The sequence below is a fragment of the Nuphar pumila genome, chromosome 8 (genome assembly GCF_984573655.1).
Source record: "Nuphar pumila chromosome 8, dmNupPumi1.hap1.1, whole genome shotgun sequence".
In the NCBI taxonomy this organism is placed as follows: domain Eukaryota; kingdom Viridiplantae; phylum Streptophyta; class Magnoliopsida; order Nymphaeales; family Nymphaeaceae; genus Nuphar; species Nuphar pumila.
This window is the reverse complement of record NC_143256.1, coordinates 26889650-26912045: the sequence shown is the minus strand read 5'-3', so window position 1 is coordinate 26912045 and position 22396 is coordinate 26889650. Positions and strand designations below refer to the sequence as shown.

The 22396-nt window shown below is 37.3% G+C and overlaps 1 protein-coding gene across 1 annotated transcript in view; it reads left to right on the top strand.

Moving 5' to 3' along the window:
• The first annotated feature begins 4907 nt into the window (after positions 1 to 4907).
• The window catches only part of LOC149829847 (BAG-associated GRAM protein 1-like), a 145915-nt gene continuing 128426 nt past the window's right edge, over positions 4908 to 22396 (top strand). The window contains exons 1-3 of the mRNA XM_090016117.1: positions 4908 to 5290; positions 19241 to 19291; positions 19464 to 19561. Of these exons, the coding sequence (XP_089872243.1) occupies positions 5081 to 5290; positions 19241 to 19291; positions 19464 to 19561 (359 nt within the window). The 5' untranslated portion in view covers positions 4908 to 5080. The remainder of the gene's footprint in view (positions 5291 to 19240; positions 19292 to 19463; positions 19562 to 22396) is intronic.

Genomic DNA, 22396 nt, shown 5'->3' with positions numbered 1-22396 from the left:
GCCAAAGCCATAATTGTATGAAAATATTGCCTGCGCCATGACCTTGATCCAAGTTATTACCTGTGTTAGTACCCATAAGGCTAATAACTGAATCATAAATTGAGTGTGCATTTAGTTAGTCGTGGCATGTATCATTTAAAAAAAAAAAATTATAGATGTTAAAGCCACTCATGCATAAAGAGTTGATCTTTCTGCAATGGTAGGTGCATGCATTATTAACTGCTCATACAAGTTTAAATGTTTATGAATGTATAATTGTATTTGATTGAAAGTAATATGCAAATGTGATTAATTAGAAATCACGTAAGCATTGCATCATAAATAAATGTAAGGTGTTTGGTATCAACATGTGTGAGTATTGAAATTTACTTTTGCATGCTTATTTTAATTTATGTGTATTGAATAATGCTTTTCAATCGAGGACTTATTAAGTCTGACCCTAGTATTAAAATATTTTTAAGGTAGCGATTAGAGGACCAATGCGATGGTGGAAGGTTATGGCAGCAACCGAGCCAAATCTTTTTTTCTTTTTGAAAGTGTTTTAGATTGCAAACATTCATATTTGTTTAAGGACTCTAATGTTATTAATTAAAATTTTGTAATGGACATTTATTAAATATGGATGTTAAATTTTAAATTTACTTATGCTATAATGGATCTGCAATACGCCGAAGCTTTTATACCGTTTTAAATTTTCTCTACGGTTTCTAAAACTATTTGAAAAAAAAAATCTATAATTTTTGGGATAAAAATTTTGAAGTGTTACATATATGCTACTATTACGCAGTTATATTTAATAAGTAGAGCAGGTATGCTAAACAAGTATGTGCCAAATAAATGTATATAGTAATATATAATATTTCTACGCATATAACATGCAAGTATTATGTAAAAGCATGACAATGCACGAAAATGCGTACACATCCAAATAGATGCACACATAATCGTAAAACAAGAATGACAGTGTATGAAAAATATCTACATGCCTAAATAAATATGCATGCAATCATAGAATAAGCATGGCAATGTGCGAAGATGCACACACACCCAAATAAATGCATAAACACATGGCCTAGGCACAAAACAACACTCCAAGCTAAATAAATTGTGGAAAAATCATACATAATATATGTAATAAATAGATGGGGATGTAGCTACAAGGATACGCGAGTGGACTCCTCTGCATGCTCTCAGAGTGGCCTAGATGACGTAAACCATAGACCAAGAACCAAGTGAGCGTATGTGTGCACGCGTGAAGTTAGAAAGGCATACAAGGAAAAGCATATCGTACATGAAACATGAATTTTAACACATTAGGATTGATGCCATTGGTGTACAAACCTACCTTTTTATTCATAGACAAGCGTAAGGTCGCTCCTAGGCCGTGGTCGACACATACTTTTGTTTGGTATGGTCATGACAAGGCCGATTTGTGTGAGAACAAGGATAGAGAAGAAAAGAGAGTGATAGAGGTGGTGCCGACTCTCGACGTACACCTTTATGCACTTGACTCACGAAAAGAGCGAGAAAGGATAAATATTAGCCAAGAACGGGTTAGACCTAGCTTAGGTCAAAGTAAGTTTGACCCACTAGGCTAAGCCTAGTACTAGTTAGGGAGACTCAAACCTAGGTACAATCCGGTCCAACTAGTTTGGAAAAAGAGAGAGAACTAACTTGCCACGATCAAGTGATTTTGACCCAAGTAGGCTCATTTTAGATCAAGTGGGTTCGAGCATATCCCAAGTGGGCTCAATCTAGGTCAAGTAGGTTTGACCTAAGTAGGCTAGTCAAGAAGGAAAGAAGAAGCAAAGAAAACCAAAAATTAACCTTGCTACGTCAAGTGGGCTTGACCCAAGTAGACTCAGTCTAGGCCAAACACGTTCAAGCACACCTCAATTAGGCTTAATACAAGTTAAGTGGGCTTGACCCAAGCAAAAAAGCAAGAGAGAGAAGCGAGAACACAAAGGGGATGATTTTTCCTAAAAGGGGGGGGGGGGTGCTCTCCTCTATTTATAGCAAAAAACATGGGTCTTGGACATGTAAATGGGTCAGATCTGATCCAGTTCTAAATCCAAAAAGCAATTACTTAAAAAATAAGTAATAAAATGATATTTATGTGGGTCCCGCATATTTCGTGGGCCCACTGATATTTTTTTGAAAAAAAAACAAATTTGGTCACAAGCTTCGTCTTTTCACGACTAAGCAGTTTAGCATATTAAAAACTTCTCATTTCGCTTAATAAACCTTATATGGCTCTCCAAACTTTTTATTTCATTGAGATACATGCACGTATCCTAAGCATAGTTCGCTCATAAATTTTTTTTTGTTTAATATCCTTAGGTCAATACGACGAATATACATAAGATACCTCATATATTTAACTAAAAATACTATAAAAAAATCATGAATTTTATACCAGTGGGTCCAAATCCTTAGCAAGACCTATTTGGATCTTGGATGAATCCAAAATTCTTCTATATCCTAATTAAACTCCAATACGAGTCTAAACTCTACCCAAACCCATTTAGATTGACATGAATCATTTGGAGATCGAAATCTGGATAACTTAAGATCCGGTGGATCCAATGTGCTTATTCAGACATTTCAAACTCGTGTCAGTGTGCGTTGATCATCTTGGATTTCTACTAAGGTCTAAATCCAAATACATTATAATTTTCATTTTTATTTAATTCAAAATCCTACAAAAATTGTGGGTATTACACATGCTTAGCTCTTGTTTGGGCGACATAAAAGTTGAGACATTATATGCTAACATGTGAAGTTAGAATTCTATCTAGGCTTGATTTGATCAAGTATGTCTTTGAGAAACCAACCTTGACAGGAAGAATCACAAGATGACAAGTTTTACTGATGAAATTCGATCTGAAATATGTTTCTCAAAAATCGATCAAGGGGGCAAGTCATAGCTGATCATATAGCCGGTTTACCCATAAATGAGAAAACTGAAGTAAATGATGATTTTCCTAATGAGAATATCCTGACATTAGATGAAGAAAAAGAGTAAATCTAATAATTAGACTTTGATGGATCTCAAAATATTAATGGATCAAGCATTGAATTCGTTATTATCACTTTCGATGGTGAGAAAATTCCCCAAGCTTTCAAATTAGATTCCATATGCACCAATAATATAGTCGAATATGAGGCTCTGATCCAAGGACTAAAATGTTTGATTAAGTTACACGCAAGGAACGTTTATATTCTTGGTTATTCAATATTGGTGATCTAACAAGTCACAATAGTATGAAAAAACAAACATAAGAAGTTGACTTCCTATGTGGATATCGTCTCAGAGTTGGTAAAAGGATTTGAATCAGACAAATTTTCTCATATTTAAAGAGAAAGCAATCAATTTGTTGATAGTCTGGTGATCCTTGTTTCTATCGCCAAAATTGGAGCACGGGTAGGACCAAGCATCATTCTCTATCAAAAGATTAAAAAATCCAACCTATGATATGAAAAAGCAAGCTAGTTTGGAAGAGGTCAATTATCAAGCTCCCAAAAATGGAAAACCATGGTTCCTTGATATCAAGAATTTTCTAGAAAGTCAAACTTTTCTCGAGAATACCCATCCTAGAGACAAGACCATTAGAACATTACCCCAGTGATATTATTTTTTTGGCGGTGTCTTATACAAGAAAGGTTACAATAGTGAACTGCTTAGGTGTCTAGATGGAGAGGAAGCCAAGAAAGTCCTAGGGGAATTTTATGGTGGTCTATGCGGAGGGCACATTGGTGTCCACGGCCAAAAAGATATTAAGGGCATGATACTATTGGTTAACCATGGATCGTAATTTCTAATATCTCAAAAAAAGAGGTATGTGTTTGTTTCTAACAAAATAAAGTAATAAAATTATATAATTAATTACAATCATATGCATATATATTATACTCGATTGATAATACTCCTGATAGTATTTGAATCTCATAAAATTTATAAGTTATTCTTAGATCATGTCCTACCACATTTTCCAACAGAAGAGGCGTAGCTGCATACACCCTTCTCTGCCTACGCAAGCCAATGTGCACGTGATGTCCATTGCATGCACGACAGGTGGCTAAAAAAAGCCTCTTTAGCGGCTGTTTCCACTTGTTGCTAAAACTATTTTCAATGCACACGACCCACACATGCTGGGAATGCTCCTCTCTCTTTATATATATGGAAAAATATTTTCTACTAATGAAGGTAAGGATTCATTGAGCTAAAATTAATAAGTCCACGTTGTATCGACTCAATATAACCACATAGATGTGGTAAGCATAGTTTGTTTGCTAAGGATAAAGAGGGTGGTGTTTTTATGAATTGTGATTTTCCAACATGATTTTTTGACTTATAAAATTTTAGCACATTGTGGGTCGTTGATTTTTGAACCCCTTTAGAAACTTAATTACTTGTTAAATTCATAAGATTCAAAACAAGTTCCGTACTAAACAAACTAATGCAAGTGGCAGCATGCTTAGAGAGGAGGTGCTGACCCCTTTGTCCCATGTTCGACTTCTACCAGTTGTACGAGTGCGTTAAACTGGTGGTGGGCTCGATAAGGGCTTAGATGTTGGTGAACCCACTTGAGGTTTACCTTGCAGGATAACAGACCCATTAAGTCTCGCAGCCGCTTGTCAAAAAAAAAAAGAAAAAGAAAAAGAAAAAGAAAAAGAAAAAGAAAAATCCAAATCGGAGCACGAGTCTACAAAATTTTTGCCAACATCGATGTCCTTTTCATGCATCAACGAGATGGGAAGAATAACAGATCAGTTTAACTGCACCGATGGCAGTCTAGATATTTTCTGGGAAACCAACGTCGTTTTCATAAAGCTCGACTGCAAAAATAAGAATGTTTAAAGCGTCTGACTTCTTCCGGTCATCCTATTCGGTCTCCCTCCAAAAGAATGTGCGCCCAATTCGTCTCCCTCGTTCCGTTCCGGAACGTCGATCGGAATCCCTCGGAGGCCCACGAATCCTAACCCTAGAAAAAGCCTGCAGAATTCCCCGGGGACCCCAAACCAAGGGATCGAAATTCTTCGCAAGGAGGGAGGAGGAGCAAAGCGAGGATTAAATGAGATGCTGGCGATCGGAGAGATCGCGCTCGGCTTCCTCCTCCCTTCCTGGTGGGAGATTGAGATATCCGTTGTCGCTGCACTCTTCGTCATCATCGTGTGCTCGTTATTCCTCAACCTTTCGTATGGCGAAGATGGGAACAGTTGCTCCGGCGACGATGATCCGCAGGACCTTCTGCTTCGGGCGGTTGCATCAGGAGATAAAGATAAGGAGGTTAGATTCTCATAAATATAACTGTGATAGGGATCACATTTCTGATTGCTTGGCTTCTTCCTTTGAATTTTTGTGGATGTTTGTGTTGCTTCTGGTGAGTAATTTTGCCAATTTGACGTGTCCTGCAAAAGCTTCTGGAAATTGAGTAGTGTCCAGGCATAATTTTCTGTGAAGATTAGATTGTTATATTTGTCGATATGATCCTTTCGGTTTACTAATTTGAATTTGGATTAAGAAGAATGAGGGTTGAGTTCAATAATCTCCTGGATAATGTATGGAAGCCCTGGCTTAGGATTATTCACAATTCTCAAATTACACAAGTAAATGCATACAAAAGTTGTCTATTATGTTTAGATGAATATAAGCAGAAATTTGACTGCTCTTCTCTGTGCGTTCACATGCTATGATAGACACAGTTTGTGGATTATGAACTGGCCTTTATTTGGGATTACTCATAAACCCGGAATGTTATACTCTCTCAAGGACATGGAAATACACGTACAATAATGTGCATGGCTAAAGCTCTTGTAGCCAATGAATAAGCTCCATTGTTGCATGTTCAACTTTCAAACTTACAAAGGGAACACATCAAACTCGTCATTAGGCTTGCTTTTGTGGTAAGTCGTGTAGGAATTCTTATAAACTTATGTGACTTAAAAACAAATTAGAAGTAGACTTCTAGGAAAAAGTTTACCTAAGCTCACATAATCATGTATAAGCAAAAAGCCTTAGAGTTGCACTTGGTCTCTATAGATAAATTTGTCCAAATAAATAAATTCCATGAAATGCTGACACAACATACAAGCAGCTTGATTGTTTTGATGTTGAGCCATAGGCACATAATATATCTTTGAAATGAGAGATTATCTTAATTTCATAGTTCAATCTTTTTTCATCTTATTCAGAAATCATCCTAATCTCATGCAACCCAAAAAGCCGGGTGCTATTTCCCTGGCATGTGCCCTCTGCTTTTGGCCTGCCTCATTATGCGTGCCGGGATCCTATGGATCCGGTTCTACTGGAAGCCGAACTCTATCACACAGTCATGACGAATTATTTGTCCAACCGAAATTAAGTTCATAGCAAGAGATAGAACATGCTATACATCAGAGATATGCAAATGATGTTCAGAATCAATCTGCGATGAGATAGATCTCACTTGAGAGACCGACATAGTGGCACCATTCGCAGCATGAAATGAGCCATGACAGGGCATACAATTGGTTAATATTGATCCATTTGCCGTCATATGACATGACACTCTTGAATCTATCAACCAACGGGAGTAAAGTTTGGAAATGCCTGCTGGGGCAGTACACGATGAAGGTGAGGACATAGGAGCAATTGTTTATGGGTCAGCTCTAGCGCCTGACTATGCATATCAACCTTGGCATTGTTGGATATAGATGCACTATATTGAGATGATCTATGGCCATCCTCTTCTTCTCTAGCTTAGGACAAATGAACTTCATGTGACCAAAGGTTTTGCAATAATTGCACCTCATTGCACTCCAACTTCTACCTTTCTTGATCATCCTTCGCAATTGCACAGGTCCAACTTACAACAACCCAGGAATTCAAAACAAGATATATATATTTTTTAATGCACACTTGAACAATTCCACAAAATCAAAGTCAGCCAGGAAAGAGCTCATTAATGCTGACCTTCAAGGACAATCTCTAATCACACAAACAAAATCATCAAAAACATAATATGCAGAAAAATATCAGCCCATCCTACAAGTGTTGGACAACACCCTACTTCACACCCAATTATAGTTTTCAATACTTATAACCATCAGTTGGGCATTTTATCGAACACTTGACATATGCCAGATAATCAACCAAGTTTAATTTCAATCCTTCATCTAAAGCAAGGGAGATTCCAACAAACCCTTGTCACTCAATCAGAACAAACAACTCTTACAATTTTCTGTTACTTCCAAGTATAAACCAACTTCAGTAATGTTGCTGAAACTGAAGAAGGCCTCAACCCATATAAAAACTACACAAAATAGACTGCTGCCTGTTGGTCTTCTGCAAAGAAGGCCTCAATATCCCACAGCAGCTCAAACACAGTCAATAAGCTGCTATACACATGCCAAATCCTTTCCAGACAACAGTCACAAACAACACACAGAAAATAGTGATCTGAAAATCACTTTTAATAACAAATATGGGCTGCCGGTCTATTCCCACCAAAAACTTCACTATAACTCACCCAAAACTGATCAGATACCCAGGACAAGAAGTTATTCAAATTCCCCTTTCAAAAACGACCCTAGAGGACTCAACTCAAGGTGAATAAACCCTCAAATCTGATCAGAAATGTAGAAATCCCAAATCTGGCCAGAAAAGTCAAGCAAAACCTGAAATTCTTGGAAAAATCACAATTCCCTCCACATTGCTCTGAAAACTTTGGGTTTTGGCTCTTAAGTCTTCTAAAACCAAGTACTAGTGGACAACAAATGTATCAAAACCAAAACTGGAACCGAAACTCAGCTTTGCCCTGTATTCATCTTATGTACTTGAACGGGCCACAGTCCTTTGTTTCCTGCTATACCAAGCTACCAAGTGAGATCCCAAAAGAACTGCATAACCAGTTACCGACTTTCTAGTAGCAGGATCACTCACCATATGAATATGCAACTACCACCCACGCCATATCAATAGGTCTTCCTGTAGGATGCTTGTAAACTAGCCCATCTCTGGTGGTACCCTTAATGTATTTGAGAATCCTTTTGGAAGCTTCCATATGACTCACTCTGAGAGAGTGCATAAACTTTGAAACTTGATTTACTGCAAAGAAGCATTCCATCTTCCAATCTTAGTTTTGCATTGATAACTTCCAGCGTGTCAACTTTCTTATCGTCAGAGATTTTTGATTTGATAATGATATCTACAACCAACTTTATTTGGGATAAAATATATCCCCCTAGTGAGTAAGCCACCTCTATACCTAAGAAATATCTTAAGAAGCCAAGATCAAACATATCAAAATGTCTTTTAAGAATCATTTTAATTTCATTCACTCCCTTCTTGTCACTTCCTGTAATAATCATGTCATCCACATATAAAAAAAGATTAATAATGTCAGCACCTGTATCTTTGGCAAAAAGAGCAGTGTTAGTATAGCATGACTTATAACCTAAATTTAGCATAATATTACTAAATCTATCATACTAAGCTTTGGGGGCTTGTTTAAGTCCATACAAAGTTTTTCTCAAATGAAGAACTTTTCCTCCTTCGATCTCAAGACTGGGAGGAGGATCCATGTAAACTTCCTCGCTTAGGACCCCATTCAAAAAGACATTTTTGACATCTAGTTAGATAAGCCACTTTTTAATGGATGCTAAGGCAACAAGGGTTCTTACGCTAGTCATACGTGCCACATGTGCAAAGGTTTTCTCATAATCAATACCATACTCTAGAGCATATCCTTTTGCTACTAGTCTATCCTTAAATCGTTCTAAAGATCCATCACCTTTTGTCATAACCTTATAGACCTATCTATATCCTATAGTTTTTTACCTTTGGGTAATGATTGAATTTCTCATGTCTTAGACTTTTCTAGAGCTCCTAATTCTAGGTTCATAGCATCTACACATTTTGGATAATCTTTAGCATCTTTGTAAGTTGAAGGTTTATAAAAAGAATGAATAGACATAAGACATGCTTTATATCTAGGTGAAAACTACTCATAAGACACAAACCTATTAGGAGCTCTCGAGGTCGTGTTGGATTTCATAATACTAGATTCTTTATATGGTTGTTTGGTTTTGTAAATACCTTTCAAGTGCACATGGAGGATCCTTACCGGTTCTTCTAGAATAAGTTTGAATCTCATGATTCATAACTTCTCCATTAAAGGAGTAACTAGAATCATCAATATGTATGATTCCTTCGTGATCATTTTCTAATTCATTACTATCGCTACCTTTCTTAGGTAACAAATCAAATAAAAAGAAATACCCATAATCATCTTTAGGCTTATCCATATTAAATCCATTTTCTGTTTCAAGAAAGTTCACATTTTTTGAAATATACAATTTGTCAATTTTCAAATCATAACATCTGTATCCTTTTTAGTTTTCTCCGTACCTAAGAAAAGCACACTCAATGGCTTTAGGGTATAATTTATCTCTCTTTTCAGTAAGAACAAAACATTTACATAAAAAAACTCTTAACTTAAATTTGGAGTGGTTTGGTAAAGCTTTTTAATTGGAGATATATTTTGCAAAGATGTTGATAAGATATACTGTAGTAAGTGCTCCTTCGACACAAATTTTTTTGGAACATTCTTTGAAATAAGTAAACTTCGTGTTGTTTCAATAATATGATGATGTTTTTGTTCGGCCAAACCATTTTGTTGCGCAATACTTGGACAAGATCTTTGATGTAAAATGCCATTTTATTTTAAATAGTTTTAAAACTCATTAGATAAGTATTCTCTCCCTGAGTTAGATCGAAACGTAACAATATTGGTTTGAAATTGATTTTGTACGATTTTATGAAATTCTTTAAAACATGAGAAAACTTATGATTTTTGCCTAAAAAAATAAATCAAAGTATATCTAGTATAGTCATCAATAAACACAACATAGTAAGAGAGTCATCCTTTAGATATGATCGGAGCTAGTCTCCATACATCCGAATGCATAAGTTCAAAAGGTTTTTGAGAAAAAAAGATTTTAGTGCCGAATGGAATGGATTTCATTTTCCCAAGAATACAATCATTACATATGAATTCTTTTTTAATACAAGATTATTTTCAAAAAATAAAAAAAGACAACTTAGATATATTTGGATGGCCTAATCTTTTGTGCCATAAATCAACATCTTTTTCCTTAACAAAATTACAAAAAGATTCTTTGGGAATATGAAGAAAGTCCATGAAGTAGGGATCTCCCCTCCTATGTCCTTCACCAATTAGCTTCTTTAACTGAGCTTCTTTGATTGGCGATCCTGCACCCAATACTTTTTTTATGAGAAGGAAACCTCATACCTATAATCCAAAATTTGAGATACTGAAGACAAGTTTAAATTGAGTTTTCAAACAACTCTAACTTTGAGAACTTGAAAATTTTTTGAATTTTTTTTAAACATACCAATGCTTTTGATTTCTAAATCAGTTCCATTGACGGTAGAAACATTAGAACCAAAAAAATGTTTAGTGCATTCAGATAAGAGAGATTTAAGAGGAGTCATATGAAAAGAGGTCTCAGAATAAAGTATCCAAGAGAACATACCAAGAGGAGATGATGTTGAGACAGTGGCATGGAAAGTATGAGTGGAGGATGTTTTAAGGAATTGTTGAAGTACTTTTGTTAATTGATTGATGATATCCTTAAGATTTCCTCCTTTCTTATGTGCTTCTTCACCAGTTTTGGATGATTCTTCAAACAGTTGCTACCTTCTTCTTGAGCTTGAGACAATCTGGTTTGATATGTCTCAGTTTATTACAAAAATAACATATAATCTTCCTGCCTCCTCCATAGTTATTCCTCCCACAATTATTTCTTTCAAAATGAGGAGGTCTATAGGTCTTAACATAATTGCCACATCTTGACACGACAAGGACTTCCTCACTTCCTTTGTTCATTCCAAGTCGAGTTTCGGCTTGGTGTACTTCGGCAAGAGCATCGCTAAGGGATGTAGTTTTGGCCCTATGTAAAATATAGGACCTAACTTGTTCAAATTTGGCTCTTAACCCAAATAGGAATGTAAAGAGTTGTTCCTTTTCCAAATTTTTGCACCTCATCTCGATACCGAAACCTTCCTATTGAGGCTCAAGCATGGCCAACTCATCCCAAAGAGGAGAGAGAGTTCGAAAGTACTCTCTCACAATCTTATCTCCATGTCTAGTTGTTCGAACCTTCTCTTGAAGGAAATAAGTTCTTGATTGCTATTGATAGATGCAGCAAAGGTCTGAAATTCAGCATTAGAATGTCTCATAACTTTCCCAGTGTTGAATAGGATGTCTGACATGGGATGACCTTCTAAGCTATGTTGTCCAAGCTAGACTTAATTTCTCCTATAATTGGTTGCATACGGATTGTACCCTGCTGTGATTTAGTTGTAACGATACGCCCCTCATCTATGTCACATGGGTGCGGGTGCGGGGGTGCGGCACTTTCAAAAACCTTGGGTACGGGGGTGCGGCAGGGGCAAAAAAAATAAAAACAAATAAATAAATAAATAAATAAATAAATAAATAAATAAAAAAAAAAATATATATATATATATATATATATATATATATATATATATATATATATATATATATATATATATATATATATATATATATATATATATATATATATATATATATATATATATATATATATATATAGAAGGGTGGTCCAGGGATTCCCCCCGGCGCAGGTCCCGCTGCGCGGTCAGCGGGCGGGGGTCTAGGGGGGGCTGCCCTTGGCGGGGGGTTATAGGGGGGCAGCCCCCCCCCCCCCCCCCCCCCCCAAGTTTTTTTTTAAAATTCCGCAGCCCATTTCATAGGGCAATTTTTAAAAAAGTAAAATCCAAAAAATGGACCGAAATGACCCTAGGTGCGGTCAACGCACCCAGGGTCAGGTTGACCGCACCCAGTGCGGCACCGATGCGACTCGATGCGGGTGAGGCACCCTGCTAGCCGAATCCCTGTTACATAGCCCCTCATTAGGTGTCACACCTTGGAATAAAATTCAAAATGACCACTTGATTGCTCTCGTTCAGCAATTGGTTTGAATCCTTTATCTTGACTGCATATATTGTTGCCCTCTGTCATTGAGCTTTTAGCACCCATGGACTGATTATTGCTTCTTTCCTGTCCTCAATTCTCTCTCTCTCTCTCTATATATATATATTATGTCACATGTATATACACATTTTTTTAATGTATTCTAGGGGTAAAAGTGTAATTCTTTATTTCTTATTTTTATCTTTTTATTATTTTTGGCATTTAGAACAAAAATGCCTTCAAGGACATTTTTGTCCATTTTGGTTAATTGTTGGGCTAGCTCCTCTCTTCCCCTTCCTTTGTGGGTATTACTCCCCATTCTCTGTCATACTTTTCTTAAGCATTTGAGCGTCAATAAAATGGTAAAGGACCAAGAGATTGTGCCTTGATTCATTGGCATTGAATTGCAAGTGCTGATATCATGACTAAACCTTTGACATCTATACGACATAATTCTCTTAAACGCAAGCTCTGCATGGTCTTAAACCATGCTCGATTTGATGGGGGTGTGAGTAATAGATAAAGAATTTGCCAAAGACATAACCGTACTTTTATCATTTTACACTATAGGGGCATTTTAGTCAATTTACAAGAAGTCTTCCCTCCATGGCAATAGTTGTTATATTCAAATGCCGTAACTTATGGCCCAAGTCTTGTACTTGATGTTGTGTTAGATTAGATAGGGGTGGTTTCATCAGGGAATGTAGTATTAGGGCGTGTTTGATGGTGCCGATTTTTTCTCTCCGCCAACCCCCCCCAAAAAAATTACTTTTGTGAGACCGACCCTCACCATCAAACACATAAAAGTTCCCCCTCAAAAAAGATCCTTTTGAGGAGGTTACTCTCCTCGAAAATAGGGGTAAAAAGGTCATGTTGGGGGACCATGCGACTTTTTTCACCTTGGAGAGGAGAAACTTCTCTGCTGTTTCAAACGTGCCCTTAATGTTGTGTTGGATAGTGTAGAGAACCGAGAGAGAGAGAGAGAAAGAGGAGAAGTCGATATTTCATTTAGGTCTAATCTCCTGTTTAAATAGAGATTAACCAAAATTTTTTTACAGTTAGGTCCCTTATTATTTGTAAAAAATCAGAAGCACCCTTAAGCATGGATAAACATTAATTAGTCGACTTATCTTAACACTCCCCCTCAAGCTGGAGCATGGATATCAATCATGCTCAGCTTGCCGCAACATTTTGAGAAACTGGGTCTGGCAAGAGGCTTTGTAAAAATATCTGCAACTTGATCCTCAGAGATTACATGCTTGGTAGAGATATGTCCAGCTTGAACCATATCTCGTATGTAGTGACACTTCAATATGTTTTGTCCTCATGAAATACCGGATTATTAGCTATGTAGCTGCCTTGTTATCACACGTCATTACCATAGGAGATAAAACCTTCACTTGAAGATCAGTCAGCACTGTTCGAACCCACATTAATTTAGCTGCTGTTTGGGCCATAGCTCTATATTCTGATTCGGCACTTGACCTAGCAACAACAGTTTGCTTCTTGCTTCTCCAAGAGATTAAGTTACCTCCCACAAATACACAGAATCCTGTGGTAGATTTCCTATCCTCTACAGACCCAGTATAATCAACATCAGAATAAGCAACTACCTCTAGAGTGTCTCCTTTCTTGAATAACAACCCCTTTCCAGGAGAGGATTTTAAGTACCTAAGTATCATCATTATAGCATTGCAGTGTACCTCAGTCGGTTTGTCCATGAATTGGCTAACCTTGCTTACAGCCAGAGCAATATCAGGTCTAGTCACTGTCACATATAGTAACTTTCCTACCAATGAGCGATAGCGTTTGCTATCAACACGTTTTGACCCCTCATCAAACAAATGAACTTTGTTGTCCATGGGAATATTTGCAGGTTTAACTCCCAACATTCTTGTCTCTTTTAGTAAATCAAGAACATACTTCCGTTGTGACAAAACCACACCTTCACTGCCTCTGGCTACTTCTATTCCCAGAAAATATCTGAGGGAACCAAGGTCTTTTGTAACAAAATGTTTTTAAAGATGAGCCTTTGTAGCTGCAATATCGTTCATGTTATCTCCCGTAAGGATGATGTCATCCACATATACCACCATAACTACTATGCCTGAGTTAGTTTTCTTAATAAATAATGTGTGATCTGACGCTGATCTATTAAAACCAAACTTTGACATCACCTCAAACAACTTTTGAAACCATGCCTGAGGACTTTGCTTTAGATCATATATCGCCTTTTTTAATCTACACACCTTCTGACACTCCCCCTTAACCTCGAACGCATGAGGTTGTTGCATGTAGACTGTATCAGACAAATCTCCATATGAAAATGCATTTTTCACATCTAACTGATACAAACGCCATCCACAGTGAACAACTACAGAAAGAACAAGGCGAATGATGCCCATTCGTGCTACAGGAGAAAAGGTCTCGAAGAAATCAACACCATATGTCTGAGTATAGCCTTTTGCCACTAACCTAACCTTATACCTTTCAATTGAGCCATCTGAGTTGTACTTGATGATATATACCCATTTACATCCAGCAATTTCCACATCCTCTGGGGAGTCAACGAGGTCCCATGTTTGTTGAGACAGTAAAACATCAATTTTATCTTGCATAACATGCTTCCATCGGCTATCGAGAACTGCCTTTTGATGACTCATAGGAATAGTTTCAGCATTTAAGGCTGAAATAAAAGCTTTCATCTGATTTCCGAGTCTAGCATCAGACACAAACTTAGATATAGGGTATAAGGTCACTGTCGTGTCCCCTTTTGCAGAGCGATTGGTCTGTCATCATCAGCGTGAATGTCATTGCTATCAGGAGTACTTACCTCTGGAGAAGAAGTAGATGGAGGCACCAGAGGAGTTGGAGCTCATACACCAATGGAGGATTGTGGAACCGTGAGATAGGAGGAGTTGGATTCGATAATAAAGGCACCGATTCCAAAGGAAAAGGAGGAATAGGAAGTGAAAAAGAGTCATCTTGATCAGCTTGCAACCGAGTACCAATACTAGAATAGTATGGAAGGGACTCCAAAAAAGATACATCCGCACTGACATACTCCCGACGAGAGATTGGATCATAACATCGTTACCCCTTTTGGTTTTTTGGATAGCCTATAAATATACACTTGGTGGCTCGAGATGCTAACTTATTATGGTCCGATTCAAGTCTGTGCACAAAGCAAATGCACCCAAATACCTTGGGTGAAAGAGGAAACAACGGTGTACTCGAATATAGGATTTGTAAAGGAATTTGGTCTTCCACAAATGATGAAGGCATGCAGTTGATCAAATAGCAGGCAGTGGTAACTACATCACCCCAATATAAAGCATGAACATTAGATTGAATCATAAGGGTGCGGTTACATCAAGTAGATGCCTGTGTTTTCGTTCAACCACCCCATTTTGTTGAGAAGTATAGGCACAGGAGGTTTGAGATTGAATTCCATGATCCTGATAAAATTGCAATAGTGCTGTGGTTTTAAACTCAAGAGCATTATCAGTGCGAATAATCTTGACAACTGACTCAAACTGGGTTTTTATTTCAATGATCAAAGATTTTAGAATATTAGGAACTTCAAATCTTTCTTTTATTAAAAATACCCACGACAACTTAGAAAAATCATCGACAATAACAAGATAATAACTACATTGGGTCCTGGTAGGAATCTTATTAGGACCCCATACATCTGCATGAAGAAGTTCAAAGACCTTATGATTGGACTGACTCTGACTAGAAGGAAACGAACTTCGATGATGCTTGCCCAACTGACATGCTTCACACTGGAATGATGTAGTAGACAGAATTTGAGGAATGACACGACAAAGCTTCGATAATGAAGAATGATCGAGACGACGATGCCACTGAACAAGACTTGAGGAAGAATCAATTGCAGCATAAATGTTCCCCACAGGGTGATGTAGATAGTAGACTCCATTTTCTTTATAGCCTCCACCAATCTTCTTCCCCGTCAGCAAATCCTGAAAATGATAGCACACAGGATCAAATATCACCCTACAATTTAGTTCTTTTGTAAGGCAACTCACTGAGAGTAAACTTTGAGGAAATGAAGGAGCATGAAGGACATTTTTCAACTGCAAGGAAGAGGATATAGAGACATTTTCCTGACCGATAACCGAGGAGGAACTCCCATCAGCTAAAGAGACTCCCCGATGTGCAGTAATAATCTTTAAATCTGAAAAGTCTTGAGAGTTTCCACATAGATGTCTAGAAGCACCAGAGTCAATAATCCACTTACTATCATGGGGAGAAAGATGGTCTCCGGTAGAGTAGGCCACACCAGCTACACGAGAAGAAGAACTTGAAGAACGATGAGAGATCAACTCCTCATATTCTGCACGGCTAAGACTGATAGGCTCACTAGGGGAATTGGATTCATGCTCCACCTCTAGTTTTGTAGCATTAGCTTTTGGAACGTTTGGCTTCAATGGAGGAAATGCAGGCCGTCCATGTTTATCCCAACAACGATCTTCTAAATGTTCAGATTTTCCACAATAGGTACATTGCAGTTTTCCTCTACCTCCCATAACTCTTCCATGACCTCTGCCTCTAACATTAGTAGTATTTCCTTGTCCATAACGAGATGGGACAACTAAAGCAGATGACTGAGATGCAGGTTGAGATTGTGGAAGAGAGATGGCAAGTCTACTCAATCGATTATATGCATCAGCAAGAGTAGGAACATCAGACTCGGTCAACATTTGGACTTTAGCAACAATGAACTCTGATGATAGGCCTGTGAGGAACCGAGCAACCATAGTCTGCTCTTGATGATCCTTTTGTTTTGAGCAACACAAAGGTCTGTGAGCATTAAGTCTCTCAAAGGCAACCTTAACAGAAGCATAATACTGGGCCAAGGTCTGATCACCCTGTTGTAGATTATATATCTCCTGTTCAACTTGGATAATACAACTCACATTCGTCTCTTGAGAATATATATCTCGAAGATTATCCCACATCTGTTTAGCTGTGTTATAATAAATAAGGCCATCTGCAATATGAGGTTTAATGCTATTCATGATCCATGACATAACAATGCCATTATCTTCTTTCCAAGTATTATATTTTCCAGTTTTATCATTTGGCTCAGATTCCAGTAGAATATGCTTGCTACGATGTCCAGACACCGACATCATGGACCACCTTGCATAGTTTGTTTCATTCAATTTAATAGAAGAACCATACGAGAAAGAATTGGCAAAGGCTTTGTATTCCCCAATAGCCTTATTTTTGTAATCAGATTTTGGAGCTTCACCCATAATAAAAAAAATATTTCAACAGCTGTTACCAAACAAAAAACAACAACTATTACTGCTGCACAATTTGCAGATCAATGACAGTAATCTGTCTTCACCACGACGTCCAGATCCGTATCAGAAAAAAAACTCCACACTATGCAAGTCTACACTGCAGATAAAAAAAATGTCTACTTCATGCTGCCAAAAACAAAATTTTTTGATACCAGTGTCTGCTCCACGCAGTCATTCCACCAAAACATAAACACAGATAACAACGTCTGCTTCACGCTGCCAACAAAACTTTGAGATCTATATCAGATCTAACAAAAAAAAAAAATGACAACAGCGTCTGCTTCACGCTGCCAATGAAAACCTTAAGATCAGCGTCTGCTCCACGTTGTCATTCCAAGCATAAACACATAAAATGCCTCGCGCCTGCTTCATAACGTCTGCACAACATCCATACCACTCACCAGATTGGTACAAGGGAAAGGCCATGGATTCACCCCGACTTGTAGATCTGATTACAGATCTGAGTCATGACTTTTGTCAGACTACAAATCTGTTATCAGATCTGTACCAAAAAGGAAAAAACTTACCCGATCTTCTACACACGATCTCAAAATCACGCAATCCACCTTCATGCCCGATCTTCTACACGCGATCTGCCTTCACGCGATCACGCGATCCACCTTCACGCGATTTCCTTCACACGTTCCCAAGAGCGTTAGCTCTTATACCATGGAGAGAGAGAGAGAGAGAGAGAGAGAGAGAGATTTCATTTAGGTCTAATCTCCTGTTTAAAAAGAGATTAACCAAAAAAAAAAAATTTACAGTTAGGTCCCTTATTATTTGTAAAAAACTTAAGCATGGATAAACATTAATTAGTTGACTTATCTTAACAGATAGGTTAGAATATCAATTACCTGGATACTCCATTTTGCCCTCCGTACCCGTGTCGACATGCGTGTTCCCATCTCGACAAGCGTCGATACTTGGACACACCATTTTACCCTCCGTACATACAAGTTTGTATTCAATTTATGATTATATTTTCAGTATATAATATATATTTTAGATATAGCATAAATACTTAGATTATACTCAGTTTATTTTGAATTTATTTTGTATTTATGTGATATTTAACATATATATACCCACATTTTATGGAATTTCTGTGTCGTACCCGTACCCGTACCCGTACCCGCACCCGCACCCGCACCCGTACCCAGGTGACATAGGATCCAAGTTAACTTGGTCCCCAAGCAGGGGACTCATGTATAAGTCCATGAGATGCCCGATTGGGTACTCTCCTTGTTTCCTCCTCAACGTGTTGCCTCTCTTCCTACTTACATTTTATTCAATCCTCTAATCTCTAACCTGTTTTGTGCAGCAATACCAGATTTACAGCAGCAGCTATATCAAATACTATGGAAGATACAGTTTTGACACTTAGCTGGGCTGTTGGCTTGAACATATCTCCTATTTTTCTTTCAATTTTGCAGATTGATTGCTTTCATCAATATCACTCCTAGTTTGGCATGTTTTACAATGAAATTGTTCTTTTTTATTGCATTCACTGTTTTCTGTAGGCTGATTCTATTTCTTATTCTTGAGTGAGGATCTTGTTATTAGTGTTGTTATTATTAAGGGGACGAGGACATGGGAGTCAATGACAGATAATGGTCAGTGAGTTGTTCATGAATCATGAAAATCATGTTGCTGTTTGTCATATGGCTCGAAAACTGTTGCTATTTTCTTGTGAAAGTAGAATCATGTGAACGGCAAACCTAAAAGCTTGTTTTTCTGCCTTGAGATTTCCAGTGTAGCAGGAGTTATATTTTGCCTAGATCTGATGCAACAAATGATACTTTGATTTGTCTTTTTACCTTTTTCTGTCATGAAATAATTTGCATTTGTTTGACTTGCAGTTGTCCACTTATTTTGTAGATGGTCCAGCTGAAAGTGGGATCACAAAGCTCATCTTCCTATCTGATAAAGGTATTCTTTCCTGTATGTTGGATATTTTATTTTTCTCTGAAAAAGTAACTTCAACTGCAACAAAGTATATTGTTAACTTTCTGAGTCAGTCCATCTATCGAGTAATTTTTGTCCTAGTACCTTTATCAGGATAGGTTATTCATGCAAGAGGTTTTCATTTTCCTTGTTGCAGTTGGAACTCTTGGCAGCAAAAAATCTGATCGGTGCTAACATAAATGGCACATCGGATCCTTATGCAATTATTACTTGTGGTACTCAAAAAAGATTTAGGTAACTTTCTTTGTCTATTTTTTCAGTGTGTGCATCTGTGCATGCTCAATTTGTAGTTGTAGATCTTTTCTAGAGACTTTGTTTTTCACTAACCTCAGCAGCATGTTTATAGTGATAGAGGCATGGATAAAATATTAGGAGTGTAGGCACTGAATATAATAATTGTACCATGTGTTCTAGAAACTGCTACTTATTGGGCAACTACTCTTTTGTTTATTTGTTATTTCCCAACTTTTCTGTTCAGTTTCAACTTTCATTCATCTTCTGAATCTTTCATATCCACTCACTATTTGTACATATTAAGTCCCTTACAGCCCTAACAAAAACTTGATTGAAGAAAAGAAATGTGGCTATACTATTTCCTTCATAAGCTCTCTTGCTTGAATTGTCTATGCTTAATCTATCTAAAATATCCTGGAGTTAGGCACAGTTTTTTTGTTTAAATTTTTAATGGTGCATTTCTTACACCCATGGCGGTAGGAACAGTTCATTTCGTAAAAAACATAAAGCCCAGGATATTGCTTCCTAAGATAGGGAGAGTGTGATGCCGGTATCATACGAAGCCATTGGGTTTCATGTGAAACTCAGCTGGCCCGACCGTGGGGCGTTCATTGTGGTCCCCATGGAAATGGTGTCCCTTTCATATGAAAGGGGTCCTTATGAAAGGAGGCTGAAATAAACATAATGCATCAAGGGTTCCTTGAAGAACCAGAGGAGCAGGGTCCTTTGAGAATCATTACGAGGTGCCACTACAAGATGTTTTATTTTTCCATAAAAATGTGTTCTCTCAAGAAAGGCTAGAGAAGATATTGACAGTAAATGAGAGGATTGTTTACGAAGGAAAACTAGTACAGATTCACATTCATATACATGAGAATTATACAAGAACAAGAATAATCTTTGATTTTCCTTTGAAAAAATGGAAATGGATTTCTTTGGAGTAATAAGGCTATTCCAATTATGATGCTCGTGCAAAAAGCATCTCCATAAATGTAAAGAAGGAGCACCTCGTATCCGGGTGCGAAGAGTTTAAAGCAAGATTTCCAGATGGATTGGGTGGGGTATTAGTATTGTTAAAAAGTGTATATATACATAAATATAATTATATATAATATAATATATTTTAATATATAATAATTTATATTTATTTAATTTTCTTTTTCTCTTTATTTTTGTATTTTTAGGTTTGTCTAGTTCACTAGACTCAAAACTAGTCAAGAATTGACTAGTTTTGATAGCCGTTGGAGCTAGTCCAACGGCTACAATTAGAGCTGTTGGACTAGCTCCAACGACTCCCTAGAGTCCTCTAAAAGCTCTTCTCTCTCCCTAACTCATTGTATATAAATAGGGGTGACTCCCTTCTCCTTGTAACATGCTTCTTAAGAATTTTATGTGAATGAAATAAAGTTTATATTTTCCCTTTTTGAGTTCTCTCATTTATACCATTTTGTAGGTTATGATTAAAGTGTCTTTAATAGACACTTATTACAAGCATTTGTGCTTTCGTGGATGATCTTTATTTCCTTATATGGTATCGGTGCTTGGAAGCTTCTAGATCTTGGAGAGTTGGCACATTGTTTTTCGTGCCATTCTATCAAAAGTTGCTTTGTCTCCTTGTTCGTGATTCAAGTGCTCTTGAAGAAAGAAGTCATTTGAAGGATCATTGACTACTCAAAGATCGTGATGGTGCTATTTCTCTTCCTTCTTTTTCTCATATTTTCTTCCTTTTTCTTTTTTCTCGCATCTTCTCTCTTTCTTCTTCACCCTTTAAGAATGGATGACAATGATAAAGTCACGTCATGCCCGTAAAACTAAATGATACCAATTATGTGATGTGGGCTTCAATTATGAAGCGTCACATTTGGTGAAAGGGGTTGTGGGGGTTAGTAGACGGTTCCGATTCGGAACAAAAACTAATTTACACAAAGACTGAAAATAAGAAAGAGGTACCTCTCACTGAAGGAGAGAAAAATAAGACATTAGCCACCTATGAGAAAAAGTAGAAAGAATGGAGGATGGGGCATGCCATGATCATGTCTTGGCTAATTAATAGCGTAGACATCAAGAAATGCTTTAGTTTTGCCAAATTCGAGCATGCTAATAAGGCTTGAGAGTATCTTAGAAATATGTATTCCCTTAAAGACATTACACGTGTGCAATTTGAAAAATAAGGTGCGAACTATGACCCAAAGGGATAAAAGTATTAGAGAATATTATAATGAGTTGTCCGAACTTTTGGAAGAGTTGGTTCTTCTTAAGCTAAAGTGACATTGTCCTGAAGATATCGAGCTTCGTTAAAAACAACTTGATATAGAACATTTTTACCAATTTGTAAATGGTTTGAGGCCAGAATTTGAAACAACCAAATCAGCCCTTCTAGAAAAGTTTCCTCTATTGTTGACACAATTGAAGAATTAATTATGGAGGAAAATAGGCTAAAAAAGAATACTCCAAAGAATGAAAAGGATTTCGTTCTAATCGTATCTAGCCCATGCTGCCTCATTTCGGTAGACAAGGTAATGATTATGACAAAAAGAAGTCATTTGTCGCCATTGTCATGAACGAGGACACTATAGGCCTAAATGCCCTAAATTAAAGAAAAGAGATGAAAAGAAAGTTGCATCCGTCGGTTCATCACAAGAATAAAAAGATCAAGCCAATCAAGATGCACCGTGTCTATGACACAACTAATGAAAATTCTTCAACCTCTTCTCAAATGAGCATCTTCTTCAACTAAAGCCTCAACCGGAGCAATTGTCTCATCCTTCTTTGATCCCGGTAACTTTCCTTCGCTCCTTGACTTTGGTGCTTTCTTTCATATGATCCCAAATATCA